The 16493-nt window shown below is 40.4% G+C and overlaps 2 protein-coding genes across 2 annotated transcripts in view; one reads left to right on the plus strand and one right to left on the minus strand.

Moving 5' to 3' along the window:
- The window catches only part of taf1c (TATA-box binding protein associated factor, RNA polymerase I subunit C), a 26724-nt gene extending 13560 nt beyond the window's left edge, over window positions 1–13164 (plus strand). Inside the window, exons 11-15 of the mRNA XM_034311330.2 lie at window positions 591–713; window positions 1017–1194; window positions 2401–2532; window positions 4852–6315; window positions 12603–13164. Of these exons, the coding sequence (XP_034167221.2) occupies window positions 591–713; window positions 1017–1194; window positions 2401–2532; window positions 4852–6311 (1893 nt within the window). The 3' untranslated portion in view covers window positions 6312–6315; window positions 12603–13164. The remainder of the gene's footprint in view (window positions 1–590; window positions 714–1016; window positions 1195–2400; window positions 2533–4851; window positions 6316–12602) is intronic.
- ccng2 (cyclin G2) lies at window positions 10565–16274 on the minus strand. The gene is made up of 8 exons (XM_026928958.3): window positions 15751–16274; window positions 14806–14948; window positions 14210–14344; window positions 13771–14021; window positions 13360–13438; window positions 13166–13264; window positions 12616–12812; window positions 10565–11611 (listed from the first exon to the last, which is right to left on the minus strand). The coding sequence occupies exons 1-8, from the start codon at window positions 15887–15889 to the stop codon at window positions 11497–11499; spliced, it is 1158 nt and encodes a 385-aa protein (XP_026784759.3). The 5' UTR covers window positions 15890–16274; the 3' UTR covers window positions 10565–11496.
- Between the last annotated feature and the right edge of the window lie 219 nt (window positions 16275–16493).

Consider the following 16493-nt stretch of genomic DNA (forward strand, 5'->3'; position numbering starts at 1 on the left):
AAATTTAAAAAAAAAAACTAATTTAAGAGGTTCCTCGACACATGACCATCCAGATCCAGTGATTAATGACGTGAACAAACTTCAGTGAGTTAATGTAGATTCTGATAATGAGCTGATAAATTGATAAATTAGCACAGCTTACTGCTGTTAGGGGTAATACTTTTTTTTATTATTATTATTATTTATTCTTGTACAATAGGGTCCAAATATATATATAAAACACTATCAGAAAATTTTCCTCTGTTGATATTTCTTCAAGAGTACATTATTTAAACTTAGAGAAGGTTTTGCCTTGGGTCTTAGTAATCCTTGGTCATTTCTTTTTAGCTTTTCATAACTAGTAATCTGAGTGGTCTTAGACTTTTGGACCTTACTGTATGTGAATGTGAATATTCTATATTTAGTGAAGAAGCGTCGATTAATCTGCTGATTTGATGTGATTTGACGCGAGCTGAATCTCAAATGAGAATGAAAGAGAGCTCAGAAGCATCTCTAGAGGAAACTGATTGCTGATATTGATTATTTCATTGTAATTCTTCCAGTGCATTTTTTTTTGCTTTGGATACTGATTGAGACCAATATTTCCGCAGAGCAGTGATTGTCGCACGTTGTTCCGGATCGGTGGAACGGCTGCTTGTAAGAGTGGAGAGAGGGTGGTCTTGGGCAAATACCTCGCACAAAGCCACAGCTTCCACCACCTTATCACCACACAGGTGAAAATTAACAATAACAGTTACACACCTCAATACTAATGCTACGTTCAGTACAGCAGTACCATAGAATAAGGAAAAGTGGTGGAAAATTCAGGAAAGTCAAGGGTAATTTTGATAGACGTAACAACAATTGTTAAACATTGAAATTTTTTTTTATTATTATTATTATTATGAAAAATTAATCAAAGAGCTTTGATCCAACACCACAGATTGAAAGCCATGTTGAAGCCACACATCTATACCAGATGATGTGTATTACTTACCAATAGTTTATATTTGGCTCTGTATCTTTCTTTCTCTTAGTTCTCTGCGTACCTCCTGGATGAGCGAATGCCTTGTGTGCCTGCCCTGAAATGGGAGCACATGATGGAGTCGCCTCCATGTTTTGCCCATGTTGTGCCAGCTTTGGGCCAAAGCAACACCTCCAAAATCCTCCTGGGAGCACAGAAAGCGCAGGAGACCATGTTGCTGCAGTACTCTGGTCAGGCATACACACGCACTTTACACACATACATGTGCATGCAAGTGTAAAACACGAATAGCCATTTGCTTTTTTAAGCAGCTTGAATGGTGTTTTTACACCATTTTACAAGTATGCCTGCTTTAATGCTCACATTTGCCTCTACCAATGTATACTAATGTAAGCTCCCTGGATGAAAAAATTAGTATAAAACCCCCAATAGCAGCGCAGGGTCAATAGACTGCATACCTGGAATAATGAAACTTGGGCCAGTAACAGTCTTCTTATTCATTTGGAAAATAACAGTGGCTCTTTTACACTGGGTAACTTGACTCGTGAGCAAAGTGTAGACCTTGGTGAGTGAGGGGAAAGGAAGTGCGCTTTAGTGTTTGCAGAATTGAAGTATATTTCACTGCACCTTGTGCTGATTTTTTAATGACTATACTCCGTTTTTTCAAGTTTACATAAACTAGACTACTAGAAGTCCATCACCTACATATGTGGGCCTTCCCCTAATCTGTTGCTACAGAATTAGAAGCATGTCTTTGTATACTGTAGCATTACAATTTCCCTAAGGGACACCTTTTGGATGAACTGGAATGCTGACTGCCCCCCAGGCCTCCTCACCCAACATCACTGCCTGATCTCACTAATGCTCTTGTAGCTGAATAGGCAAATCTCCAGGCATGCTCAAAACTCTAGTAGAAAGCCTTCCCAGAAGAGTGGAAGTCTTTGTAACAGCAAAGAGGGACTAAATCTGGAATGGGATGTTCAACAAGCACATATGTCAGCAATAAGCACATATGTCACTATCACAGCAGTCAGGTGTCCACAAGCTTTAGGCTATATAGTGTATCTGCCTAGTAAACAGCATGCAGTGAAAATTTAAACCACCGGCAGTTGAGGCAATGCTTATTTTTGCTGTATCAAAATGTATTGTGTTAAGACACTACTGTACTCTACTGAGTTTTTATTTTGTGTATCATTATTTCCTTACATAATAGGCTATGAACTCTAGTTGAATTGTGCACTCAGTCAGTAGAAAAGTGGGCTGCAGTTAACAGGAAGTCATGACACATAACTCTGAGGGTTCTTCTAGAATTCTTACTGACAGGATTGGTGCTGTTATTGAGATGGCGTGGAGATATAAAAAAAAGTATTAGAGAAGAATTTCTTTGTCTTTGGAGCATATGGCACCGAAGTAGCTCACAGTGTATTTCTTTAAAGGTGGAAGAGAATGGGCATGCCAAGCAGACGGCCCAATTCAGAAACTCTACAGTCCGCGTGAGAGTCTGAAGATTCGGCAGCTCCCACACAGGCAGCACAAAGCAGAAGCGAGGCTGGCCACACACGCCGCAGGTGAATGTTGCTTTGTATTTTGCACAATGGTATATACACTCACCAGTCACTTTAATAGGAACATCTGCTCATTTATGCAGTTATCCAATCAGCCAATCACGTGGCAGCAGCACATTGTATACATTCATGCAGATACAGGTCAAGAGCTTCAGTTAATGTTCACAGCAAACATCAGAATGGGGAAAAGGTGTGATCTCTGTGACTTCAACTGTGGCATGGCTGTTGGTGCCTAATGGGCTGGTTTGAGTTTTCAGAAATTGCTGATGTCCTGGGATTTTCACACACAACAGTCTCTAGAGCTTACACAGAACAGTGCAGAAAACAAAAAACCCTGAGTGAGTGATAGTTCTGTGAGTGGAAATGCCTTGTTGATGCGAGAGGTCAGAGGAAATTGGTCAGCTTGGTTTGAGCTGCCAAGAAGGTTATAGTAACTCTTATAATCCCTCTTTACAGCCCTGGTGAGCAGAAAAGCATCTCAGCATGCACTTTTTTGCATGGGCGACATGATGCAACAGCAGAAGCCCACATTGGGTTCCAGTTTCAGGGAGTCTGTGCCAATGATCAAGGTGTTTCAGCCTGCAGACCCTCGGCTTGTTTGTTTTTTTTGCATCATTCTGTGTAAACTCTAGAGGCTGCTGTGCGTGAAAATCCAAGGAGATCAGCAGTTTCTGAAATACTCAAACCAGCTGATCTGGTACCCAAAAACCATGCCACAATTAGTCACAGTGATCACACTTTTTCCCCATTCAGATGTTTGATGTGAACATTATTTGAAGCTCTTGACCTGTATCTGCATGATTTTATGCATCGTGCTGCTACATGATTGGTTGTTTGGATAACTGCATAGCTGAGCAGGTGTACAGGTGTTCCTATTAAAGTGGACAGTGAATGTAGGTTGTCAATATAATACTATAGGTTCTGCTACTGTTTGGTAGTGTACTGTCTTACATGCTATTTATAGAGTAGAGTGTGAGCTCGAAAACATAAGTCAGGAGACTCCTTATTTTGAAAACAAAGACAGCTATTGCCTGGAGACCTATTTCCTAGTTCTTTAATGGCAGGTTGACGTGTTAGGGCCTGGCTTTTGACCGAATAAAGTTTTGGATAAAGAACGCACATCATAAAATGTTCTTCTGCAAGCTTTTGAAATTACGAAATCTTTTTTGGCACCTGTAAGCAATATCATACGAGTGGGAGTGCTGCTTTGTTGCTTGTCAGCAAGTCACTGATTATTTTTTTTAGCTCTTGCAGCAACAAACAGGGTTATGATTCTATTAGCTGAAAAGTGGTGAAACATCATGTTTTCCAAGCAGACTGACAATATCCCAGAGCACTTATGTTGGGTATCAGCATTTGAGGATCACCCTATGCTGTGGTGCTCAGTGTACTTAGTTGCATAATTGTCAAGTGTTGCTTTAGATTGCCAGAGTGGCCCTTTGGACTTGGTGTACTTTTTTGTCAGTTAAAAAGTACGCTTTGTGTTCACATACAATTCTTTGACATTTCATGTGACCTTAGAGTACAAGTAATGTAACAAGCTTCTGAAATTGTCAGTATGTCTCAGTATCATGTCTTAAAACATTATTTTGCTTATACCTGCTGATACTCTGTAGAGTGTTGACCAAAAGCTCTCCAACAACAGCTAATGTTGTAATTGGGTTTTTCCTCCATTTTCTCCCCCAATTTGGTCACTTGCAAATTTCCACTGACCAGTCATCATCTCCCCGATCATATGACAGCTACCCACAGAGGAGGGTGAAGGCTAACATGCTTCTTCCGAGGCACACGAAGCCAGTCAACTGCATCTTGCACAGGGCAGCACAGCAGCAGAGGGGCGAGAGTGCGCCATCCCTCACTCTCTGAGAGCACTGCCGATTTTGCTCCCTTGGCTCATAGCCACAGATGTCTGTAGCATCATTGTGATTTGACCTTGTGATTCCCTGATGATCTCTTTTCTGTTGTGCCACTCGGGAGCATGTGCACGGCTATTCAAATACAGATTAACAATTTGAGTCACTATTATCTGACTACTGAAATCACAATTCATGTGCTTGTGCTATGCTATGGTCTTATCTCAGCTGCTGGTATTGCTCTAGTAATTACACAGAACTGGGTTACTGTACTTTTTTTATCAGCTTCGTGCGAGGACATGCGATATGGGCAAGGATACAGTGGCCGTTTTATTTAAGATGATGGTTTACATTTTATTATTATTACTGTTCTGTTTCAGAGGAAATGAACTCCCTCTCTCTCTCTCTTCATGTGATAGACAAAAAGTTGCCTACTTGCAGTGAAGCAACATCTATTTTTCTTTTTCAGGCCTGACTGCAACTCAGAACAATGGCTTCCTGTGTGTGCTCCAGCTCACAGAGACTGGGGACATTTTCTACCAGATACTGAGACATTTCAACCCAACCAATTCCGAGCCACTTCAATCAGACTTAGTAGAACCAGCATCTAATACAGACTCTGCACAACAACCCCAAGTTTCTTTAGAAGAAGACAGTGACTTTGAAAGAGAGCGACATCAGCGTATGCTGAGCCAAGTAGAAGTGGTTGTCAATGACAGTGATCTTGAGGGTGGCTCTCATACTACTGATGAGAATCAGGTGAGAATCCCTACAGAAGAAAGGATTAACTCTGAGCCTGTTGTTGTTCTGGAGTCATCCACACGTTCTGCTAAGAGTAACTGTGCTCCACCACTGAGGCCAGCGATCCCCAAAATGGCTAGCCGTGAGTTAAAATTAATCTGGAAAAAATGGCTGGAATCCCTCTTGACGAAAGCTGTAGGAAGAAAACGTCATTTGAAGCACAGGAAAATAAAGACCAGTGCTATAATGCAGTGTAAAATCGAACAGAGAGACAAGCTTGAGGAGGACAAGTTTCAGAGACTGAGGAAAGACCAGGCAGAGATCTTAAAGGCCAGGAAGCTGCTTGTTCACGGGGTAACATACCTGCCTTCGCTAGAAGTGACCCCAGTTCCAGATGGGGTGGATACTGACGACTGGCCCGATGATCTCAGTCAGCGCATAAGTGCCTCATGGAGGGACGGTTGGGGTAACTGGTGGGACGAAAAACTCGGTCTCAACCGGGACGCCAAGATTGAGGCCCTGCGAAGGAAGCGGCATCAGGCAAAGAGAGCCAAAGCCAGAAATAGATTCGCACTTTCTTCAAGCTTCACCTCATCCATCAGCTACCAGGACGATCTTTCTGGATGGTCATCAGCCACAAGTCAGTATCTGGGTTCAGATGCGGAGAGCATTTATAACTCTCAGAGTGCACCTGAGGATGGGGCCATTTCTGACCTGGCTATACTAGCTAAGAGCACATTTTTTCACGGAGAGAGTCAGAACACGGAAGGGTGTTCAGATGTGACAGAACCAATTAAACCTTTTTTGAAAAGCCCTCAAAAAACAGCAAAAAACTCTGAGCAGGACAAAGCCATTGGTACTGCTCAATCCCCTCCAATGGACATCCAGCAACTGCCAAGCCAGGCCTCCACCATGGAAAGCAACTCTGGACTTTTTTCTTCCTCAGTGGCCAGTTTGAAAGAGTCACGTTCTGACCATCCAAAACCAAGATGGTGGCAGCAGGACTACTGCAGTTCCCTCTTTGGCTCTTCTCAAGAATTTGCACAGAATGATGAGGTCACAACATCAGCTGGTTTGATAACTAGCAGATCGCAACCTTGCAGTTTTCTGTCGCCATCACGGGCTGTATTGAGGACCTCTTCACAGGCCTCCCAACCTCAGAAAAAGAAGTCCCGAATGGGATTCTAAATTGGTAAGTCGCAATAACCAACCTTTTTTCATCAGTGTAACTTGATTCTGAATTGTTAGATTTCTTTCTTGTTTCATTTTTCAGCAAGGTAGGATTTTATGTGCTGTCTGTTATGTGTGTGGAACTAACTACAGTTAACCATTGTTTATGCCTCTGTGGACTCAGTGGTCAGTCAGTTCATGTACTTTGTTCCCATTAAACTTTGAGATGTTATTTTATTGTTCAGTAAACCCACAATAAAACAAGCTGCCAGTGGTTGCTGACTGTTCCTGGTTTAGTTAAAGGAAAAATATTATTTTTATTCAGTACTGTTCAGAAAGTAGCGGCATGAAATGAGGTGGAGTTCAGTCAGGTCTAGCAGTAAGTAAGTGTTACATGGTGTGATCTAATGTAGAGGATTTGTGGTATTCTCATCATGCAGGTCATGAGTACGTCGCACATCATGCAGGTCATGAGTACGTCGCACATCATGCAGGTCATGAGTACGTCGCACATCATGCAGGTCATGAGTACGTCGCACATCATGCAGGTCATGAGTACGTCGCACATCATGCAGGTCATGAGTACGTCGCACATCATGCAGGTCATGAGTACGTCGCACATCATGCAGGTCATGAGTACGTCGCACAGTGGCCGCAATTTATGAGGCCATTTTGAGTTAAAACATTTCCACACCAACATATTTTAAAACATATACCCTCTTTGCTTTATATAAAGGGTTGCACGATTACTAATTTTTATTAGTCAACCAGTAATTAAAAAAAATAGTCTAATATGTCTTGTATTTGTGCATCAAAGAGCCGCACTTCAGTTAACACCTGTATACAGGCTTCAAATTAAATTTCTCAGGCTGCACTGTTAACAAAGAAAAGTAAATAAACTGTTGCAATACATGTGCAAAATAATAGATTATTTAAGGATATACCAATTCATAAAATGCACTTGTGTGGATGACCTGGCTGCTCAGCAAAAATCGCTGATTCAGAAACTGAAAGCGCAGCTCAGCACAGAAACACTTTATAGCTTAATGATGATAAAATTGTAGCTTAATGATTGATGGAGGATACGATGTCTACAGCAGGATCTGGGAGATTTTTCTGCCATGTTCAACTCAGGCCTTAGTAGCCTCCAAGCATGAGTCTAGATCAGTCTCTTTGAGCTGCCATGCACTGTTGATCTGACGCTAAACTAGCCGAGTAGGATTGGATAGTGACGTGCAACTTGCGGCCCTGAAAGTGCTCTTTCACACAGCATTGGAATGTCACAGTGCAAAGATTCCGTTAAAATGTAGCTGTAAAGGACAATAAAAATAACTGAAGGAGGAATTTCTTAAGGAGCAGGTGGGAGTGGGATTAAAAGCCACATGCACACCTCTCCACTTCATGCAAAGTGTTACCGATCTATAAAAGCAAAAGAAAATTAAACAGGCTTTTTCCCCGCTGTAGTCTTGTGCAGTTGACTGTAGAATTTGCTTCATCTGGTGTGGAACATTTAGGTTGCTTAGCATCTACCTCGTTGGTTTTTCTACTGCCCCAACTAATCAACAGCTCCCCACAGTGACGACAGAAGATTTGATTTGATTTGATTTGCAACAAATGGTGCATGAGCAAGTGGTTTTTACTTTCATGCACAGTGCATTTACATCATCCTTATAGAAACTGCCTGGTCAGGGCTGCAGTGGTTTAAATTAGGCCACTGGTTTGCTTATATTTTAGGAATAGCACCAACTAAATTCATTAGAAAATGCTGTGGGCAGATAAATAATTATTTTGTGGGATTTGTGGGATTTAAAAATAGTCTTTAGTTGAGCCCACTTATGAATTTAAGTGATGTAGCTGAGGTTGAGGAACCTTTTGTACTTTTGTACCTGAATTTTGTACATGAATTTGCATGCCATGAAATTAAGCACGTCTGCTGCTTCTTTTAGCTCGCGAATGGCCTTTTGTCTGTTTTTATATAGATTATGTAATACTGTGAGAAAAGTGACACTGTCTAGTATGTTTGAGATGACTCAGTATGATACAGTTTGATGCATGAGGCATGATTTTTCCACAGCACTGTTGAAGGCATGATTCCAGTTGGTCAGATGATGTTGATTAATTTTCTATAGCAGCAGCTTTGACATTAGTTCCACCTGCAAGGTTTATAATAATGTGCTCATTCTAATTTATCATCATTTCTGTAGTAGCAACTTACCCAGGGACTATTTTGGAATGTCCAACCAAAAAAAAAAATAGCGTTGACACATTGCTGTGGTATTAGAGGAATAAAACACTGTGATGTTCTGTCATTGGAAAATAATCACTTTGAGGTGGCATCACGCGTATTCTCATCATGTTTTTATTCCTCACCTAAACTCGAGGCTATGCACTTTCCTCAGTTATTAGTGACACTATCTAGCCACCTGACCATCACACCTATATCAGGGCCTTCCCCAAACTGCTGCCACACATTTGGAAGCACAAAATTGTCTAAAATGTCTTTGTATACTGTAGCATTACAGTTTCACTTGAATAGAACGAAGGGACCCAAACCTGTTCCCCTGTACACAAAGCGAGGTCTGTAAAGACATGGTTTGGCAAGTTTGGTGTGGAAGACCTCGAGTAGCCTGCACAGAGCCCTGACCTCAACCCCGCTATGTTCAACCTTTATTCCACATCAGCGCCCGACCTCACTAATGCTCTTGTGGCTGAATGAGCACAAATTCCTACAGCCACACTCCAACATCTAGTGGAAAGCCTTCCCTGAAGAGTGGAGGCTGTTACAGCAGCAAATGGGGGACTAACTCCATATTAATGCCCACGGTTCTGGAATGGCATGTTCAACACGCACAAGGTCAGGTGTCCACATACTTTTGGCCATGTAATATATGTTTAAGGTGTAACTCCTGTGCAAAACTAAAGAAACTTTGGACATTAAACACATCCTGGCTGATTGCACTTATGCGGAAGGAGAGAGTTGTGTAAATTTCATTTCAGGATGTGACTGTGTTGTGACACAGTAATGCATTTTGCCTGCTGTTTTTGGAAAAAATTCTCTACCAAAAAAAAAAAAAAAAAAAGTGTTTCTTAATGTTACGTACAATTCCCGGAGGCAGCACACCACAAACCGTGATTAGAGTATCTGGCTACATGGAACTGCAAGCACGTCTCTGTGTAACTTGCTATCCTCATAAGTCAGGGCGAGGCACTTCCTCTTTTCCACAGTGCAGGCTGAATTGCCAGAGGCTCTCTGACGTCAAGAGTCAGCTGTTCACACGTCACGAATGTGAACAAACAGCTGAAAGGGTTTTTTGTGCTGGCTTGCCATGTTTGTGCAATGCAAAACATTTCCTTAGAAGGAAGTAATTGAATAATCCATCTCACTTAGCACACAGGTTTGATAGAGGTGGTTTTGGAAAGATAGTTTATCAATAAAAGCATTTTTCCACTGCAATGTATCAGACTTAAAGGAAAACTCCACCCTGAAACCCATTAAATATTTATACTGAAATATTTGTGATGTACTTAGCGATTTCTGCTGCTAATTTGATGGTTAGTGCCATATTTTTGTAATTCCTATCAGAATTTAGTGCTTGTCTGCCCTGGGGACATTTCTAGCACAGTTATAATGGTGTTAATAGGAGAAAGATATTTCAGAGATCTCAGATATAAGGGAAAAACACAGTCATTTTTAACTGTTAGTTCTTAAAAACTAAACAGCAAGAGCTTTTCCCAATCCGTATTCTCCAGTGATGCTCAGTGTCCTTGCGTATTAATGAGAAATACAACGTTGAGACAGAAAATGTTGGACTCGGTTTCCAGAATTGATAATTTACAGCAGAGACTTGGCTAGTTACTGAACTATGGGATGACAAATACGCTGGCACTGATTGTGGTATTAGCGTGAAGGCTGACGCTTTGGAACCTGATCTGTTTTAGTAGAGTGTACAGATGAAGAGGTCTGAGATCTGGACGAAGTGCTGCTGCATCTGTCTTCAGATAGAGATGAAGCAACGGCTAAATCCCCCTGGCACCACAGGAAGTAGAATGCCATTGTGAGATTTATCGTAGGAAAACAGTAACCAAAGTGAAAATAGACCATGTTGATGAAAGAAGATTTAAAAAAAAAAAAAAAAATATTTGCAATTTCATTACAAAATAAATCTTTGACATAATTGAAGATCACATGTTAATTATGAAGATTAATAGGCAAGTTGTTCAAAGTGGATTTTTCCTTTAACTTGTGTTCACATGAATAAAAACAGACTCAGTTTGAATTTAAAAATATTTAGTTTTATATAACATGACAAAAATAACAATAATAAATAAGTTAGTATCTACAACTTCCTATACATTTTTTTTATACATTATACAAATTTACATTTTTTTTTTGTATTGACATTTTTACATTTTGTGGAATTTTTTTCCCCCAACATTTTCTTTTTCTCTCTCTCTCACACACACACACACGTTCAAGGTTACTGTGTTTTTCTCCACACAAACACATACTTTGGCTAATTTAAACCTAAGCTAATCTGGCAAGTCTAAGGGTCACATCACCACACTCATATACAAACCAAAGCATACACACGACAAAACACAACCCGACTGTCTCAAGCTGAACACAGTCTGTAGAGCGATGGAACCTGACACTTAGCCATGACAATCGTTATATAAAACTGTGCACAGAACTGGGATAAACGTCCCAGAATTCAACAGTCCTTAGTTGTTGAACAGTCTCACAGATCTTGACAGATTCTGTCATCTCCTGGAATGTGGCAAACCTGAACATGCACCGAGAGTTATTAAAACACTGTAGATAATGTTTTTTTTTTTTTTTTCCTTTAAAGGTCTCAGGTTGTAAACTTTAGCTGCCTGTGTTGTGCAATTTTTTTTTCTTAGCTTAAAACCGTTACAAAAAGGAAGAAATAAGGATCAGTAATAGCTACAGTAGGTGAAATAGAATAATCAGGAGATTTAGAGTACATTTAAAAAAAAAAAAAAAAGACAAACGGCCATACTATGTTCTCAAGTAACGTCTAGTGTGGAACCCAGGCACTGTGGCTCTTTAACATGGAGAGGTCCGGGTGGTTGCTGACATCACTTCGGAAGCTGGAGTTTTGTATCGTAAGGCAGATGAAGCTGCTGCTGCCATGTTTTGAGGTTACTTTCTGTAGAATGGCCTCTGATCAGCTGAGCGCCTTTAGGCAGCCGACTTTTTTTGAAAGTGGGCAGGGAAATAAGGCCCCTCTGCATCGCTACCCAACGAACTGCTGAGAGACTCCTCCCCAGAGCTCAGCTCTTCACTCCAGTCCTCACTAGACAGGGGAGAGAAACACACGTCAGACTTACTACACACATCACACACCCTACCTTAGTCACAGCAGCTACTTTTGAAGTCATACATTCTTCCCCATTCAGAACGTAATGATTTGTCCTGTACCACACCTATGATCTGAATGTTGTCATAGATAGATACACAGTGTTTGTTCTTTGTCTGTTCCACCTAACTAAGGAATGGTTATTTACAGTTCAGCCATACTTCCATTATAACTAAGATTGAAGGAAACAGGTGTCTTTGTTTTCTCAGTACAATGAGAAGTGTCAGCTTTTGTACAGGGATAGACAATAGTTTAAAACCAACTGTGTCTGCTATTGGTTACTATGGTGAACTGCTTACTAACAAAGTCACATCACTCTTATCCATTACATATTTTGTAGTAAATGAAGTGTGTAAGGAGGCGGGCCCATGCTTCAGTGAAAGAGAGACTGTGTATAATTAGAAGAGAATGCTAGTGTTAGGATGTTATACTAGGGTTGGGTAGTTACGGCTTGTAGTAGCCAACACCTGAACTGAAACTAAAAGCACTCACAGGGTGTGTTTTGAGATTCCCCTAAAAATCTTCTGGTTACAATAAAAAATTTTTTAACTTCCCTATTTTGAGAATGTATTTTACTGTTAAATACTCTCAAAACTACAATAACTTGTTAAAGTCCTATAAAATCCTTGTAATAAAAATAACTTTGCTGAAATTTTTCAGCTGGTTGGTTTTCAATGACTCTATTGTATGTGATTAAAACTTGTAACGTGATACGGTTTTGGATAAGTACAGGATAAAACAGGACTAGCTGATTTGCTAAGAATGAACAGGGATATCCATATTAGACCCAGTCATTCTACTGAAACAACTGTTCCACAGACTGGATTTTTTTTTTTTTTTTTTTTTTTTAAATATATTGTTATTTTTCCTTTGAACATGAGTTTTTAAGCTAACCAGGGTAGTGAACAGAAAAACTCTCTGTGTGCAGGTCCACTGTGTACCTCTCAGTCCAGCCGTCTTCGGGGATCGTGGGCAGCTCTGGTGCGCCGCAGTAGCTGCTGTGCAGGTTCTGGGCCGTACGCCGGGACACAATCCACACCAGCTTCCTGTGATTGGGTTTGGAGCATGTAGGCGAGGAGTACTGCACCAGGCACTGGGCCACCAGACCTCTCCAGAGCTGTAGCTCCGTCTCTGAGATCTGCACATACACATACAATGGCAGTTACATAACACATAGACACTCTGGGTGTAGTGTGCTGATAGCTGAGGGTCAGGCTGTTACTGAGCATGCCTGGAATTCTTTATCTCTCAAAGAAAGCAGGACAGATTTGTTTAGAGACAAATAGAGTTTACATCACCACTGAGGGCAAATGTTAACATACGCCCTACTTTTTTTTTTTTTCCTCCACTCGGGCACCAAAGGCACTGAAGACTCATTTTTTAGTTTTATATCATGGTGATATGACCATGGCTAATGTCTAAGGACATGTTCTTGTAGTTAACAAATTTGCTGTCCAAAATAAACTGACCAAATATTTGATATAATTTTACCCTCAAGTGTCTCTGAATGGACTGGGCGATCTCAAACAGGTCAGCTGACTGCAAGGCCTCGATCTCTTGTTGTATGAGTGACAAAGCTAGCACCGATGGCTGCAAAGAAACAAAACAAAGGGATAAAAAGAAATGTCAAATAATTATACTCAAAAGCCCCAAATGCCTCACTGATTTCTAGTGTAAATACTTACTTTTGCTTTGGAGAATACAATGCGGCAAAGGCAGGCTTTAAGCTGGGCTTCCAGCTTGTCAAGACTGAGGATTTCTTTCCTGAAAAGGGAAAAGATATGCTTCATTAGGTCCAGCTGCCTGAAAGTACATCTTAATTTTTAATATTTAGAGATGTCTCATAATAACCGGCCTGTTTGCTATCTATGCCCTTTGGTATATTGCATTGTCTGCTGATAATTGGGTTTATGATGCATGACGGGAAAACTGTAAAGCATAACTGACCTACATAGTGCACAATGAGCATCTGAACAATAGTGTACATTGGACTTAAATGGTATTCATCTGCCTGTTACTTTGTCGTCACCTATTCTGGTGTTTATTTTTTGCCCCCCAGTGTGTGAAACTAAGATACACTGCCACATGGGTCTCACCTGCTTGAGGTATGCGACAGTACAATCGCATGGTACAGGTGCAGGAAAGTTAAGGCAGTGACGGCTTGGAACTGGAAGTTGAGTTTCTCCGAGATGATTTTCTCCATGCGCCCGAGGTCAGACACGGTGAACTTGCACTGGCTGATGCGGATCAGCTCGTGCGTTGACGACACATCGCACTTATCCTCCACCACTTTGGCAGCAATGTGAAGGCAGCCAATGCTGATGCAGGCCAGATGTTTGGGCTGAACCTTTAAGGCAGATAATAAATTACATTTTAGTTGGTATTTGGCAGTGTTCTTAAGTATTTGGTTAGTTTTACTAAAACACTTAATTTAGTTGATTAAAGTATTTAGCATCAAACTCAGGGGATGGTTACAATAATAATAACAATAATTGAAAATGTCACTAGAGGGTTTTGTAATGGATGCATGTGTACCTTCATCATAGCTAGAAATCTGTCCAGCAGATTAACAGCCAGGACAAAAGTCTGTGTGCTGTAGCCAAAGAAACTGGTCAGGCTCCAGAGATCCTCCACTTTGTCGTCACGACATTTTGCAGAAATTCCCTTCCCCTGGTGCAGAAAAAAAAACCTTAGTCAAGCCTGTCAATTTTCATTATACTACAACATTATATTACACCTAATATATATCACTGTATACGCTTTAATTAATACCACACATTAATTATTAAAGTCAATGATTGAATATTAACCACCATTTGTGGACCATTTTGAACTAGTCTTTCACAGATGTTTACATAAAAGCAGCTTTTTAATAAAAAATATTATTTAAAAATATACTAAAATGTACAGTCTGTGAAAAGTTTCATTTTTGTACATGGATAATTCTCAGTAATTTAGTAACTTTAGTTGCACAGGATTGATTCATATTAAAAAAAAAAAAACAGCTTCTGACATTTTACACAGGGCCAGTTGGATAAAATGTCATTTTAAGCAGATGAAAATGGCCTGGTTTTGTGCTGGAATGGATTTAATGGCTCTAAATATAACTGGGGCCGGGTCAGTCGCTTTACCTCAGGGTTGGCCTCGATCAGCTTCAGTCCCGACTCCTTGGGCAGATACTGGCTCTCCTGCTCCAGGTTCAGCTTCAGCTCCTTCATCAGCCTGAAGGCCTCCATGTCGACACTCGGGTCTCTTTCGGTTAGCTCAAAGTAACCTTTTAAAAAACAACAACAACAATAATATTCGTAAATGTTTTCCAGTGCTAGTTAGTTGCACTGGCTCTGCGGCGGAGGCTCAAGGTTAGCCAAGCCCAGCGGCTCAGATTTCCACCGTTAACGCCTCCTTTAGCAAAGAGAGCAAAAATAAAACTACAAGCGAGACGCTGAAAGAAAACATAATACCGCGCATAACATCGGCAATACTTCAGAAATCAGTCAAATATATAAAAATATATCAAATGCGATTTACATTTTGAATCGCAGCGCTAGCTCGGTAGCTATGCTCGGGTGTTTTCCTTGTGAAAGGAGGGGGGGGGGGGGGTTACACTCAGCTCCGACTACCTCGGTTTTATTATTTACTGTTTCTGGATCCAACATCCAACAGAAATGACCAAATATATCACATCCATCCGGAAGACACCTTCGACAGTAACCAGTTTTGGGTGACAATGTAATTAAATTAATCTTAAAAAACGACCAGGCTTCTCACTAACGGGCTTCTTGCTAACCGCATAAAACAACTATTTAACCTTTTATTTTATTTCAAATAACCAAACACAAAGAAATATTCTCTGTACTAACTTCCTATGCTAATAATCGTCGCAGAAAATGACATTATTGCTGTGAATCCAACTGGCTTTGTCCAACCCCATAACAGGAAGGATTTAAAACCCTACCTGACACAAATACTTGCCCTTAAACTGTACAGAAAATACCGTTTACGTTAGCTGATTACATACATGTTTGCTGAGTGATAAATACACTCTCGAATATGTGTAAATAAAAAAGGAAAAGTACCTGAAATGTTAGACGGACATTTTCTTGAAGCAGGTCTTCTGTCTGTTTTCTGTTTTTCGAGTCTTTTTCCCTTTTGTTGATGTAGCCCGTTTCCACGCCCTCTGCGTGACGTCACCATTCGCACGTACGAAGCGTACATTAGATTTTCTCGTCTTCGGGATAATAATTATAATTTCTCACCCCCTAACGATATATTTAAGAATTTATCTAATTTATCTATCCATATATGATATTACGATTTGTGTATTTTACATGGCAGATGAATTTTTTTGAAAACATTTGACAGCTGTATTGACGTTAAAGCGGACCAATCACGTTCTTGAAATCTTCTGCGTTCAAATAGTCCGCCCAAAATACTCGATTCTGATTGGCTGATTCCTCACGTGCTCATTGCGACTGCTTGTTCCATTCTCATTGGCTGTTTATTGTGTTGCGTGATGATGGGGACGCACATATTTCACAGCAAAGCTGTTGTTTTTGTTGGTTTATGCCAAATTAGTGCGCCATTTATCAAAAAACGCAATAATAGTTAACCAAGAAACAACAGGATGTTTAGATTTTTTTAAAAATATTAATTCTCAGGTGTTTTGGTCTGATAGTTTTACATATTAAGATTTGACCCGAAAATGAAAATAAGGTTGTGGGAAGACATAACGTTTTTCATCCACTCATATCTGATATCTGTTATTTTTGGATGAGGAAAGGGGCTAAATGTAACAAGCATCCTGATTAACTGATAACTG

The sequence above is a fragment of the Pangasianodon hypophthalmus genome, chromosome 15 (assembly GCF_027358585.1).
Source record: "Pangasianodon hypophthalmus isolate fPanHyp1 chromosome 15, fPanHyp1.pri, whole genome shotgun sequence".
NCBI lineage: Eukaryota > Metazoa > Chordata > Actinopteri > Siluriformes > Pangasiidae > Pangasianodon > Pangasianodon hypophthalmus.

Coding starts and splice junctions, on each gene's coding strand:
- ccng2 (XM_026928958.3), bottom strand. CDS start 15,889: ATGTACGCTTCGTACGTGCGAATGGTGACGTCACGCAGAGGGCGTGGA. Junction 14,949..15,750: donor ATGTCCGTCTAACATTTCAG/GTACTTTTCCTT, acceptor GTTTTTTAAAAG/GTTACTTTGAGCTAACCGAA. Junction 13,265..13,359: donor TTGTATTCTCCAAAGCAAAA/GTAAGTATTTAC, acceptor GTTTCTTTGCAG/CCATCGGTGCTAGCTTTGTC.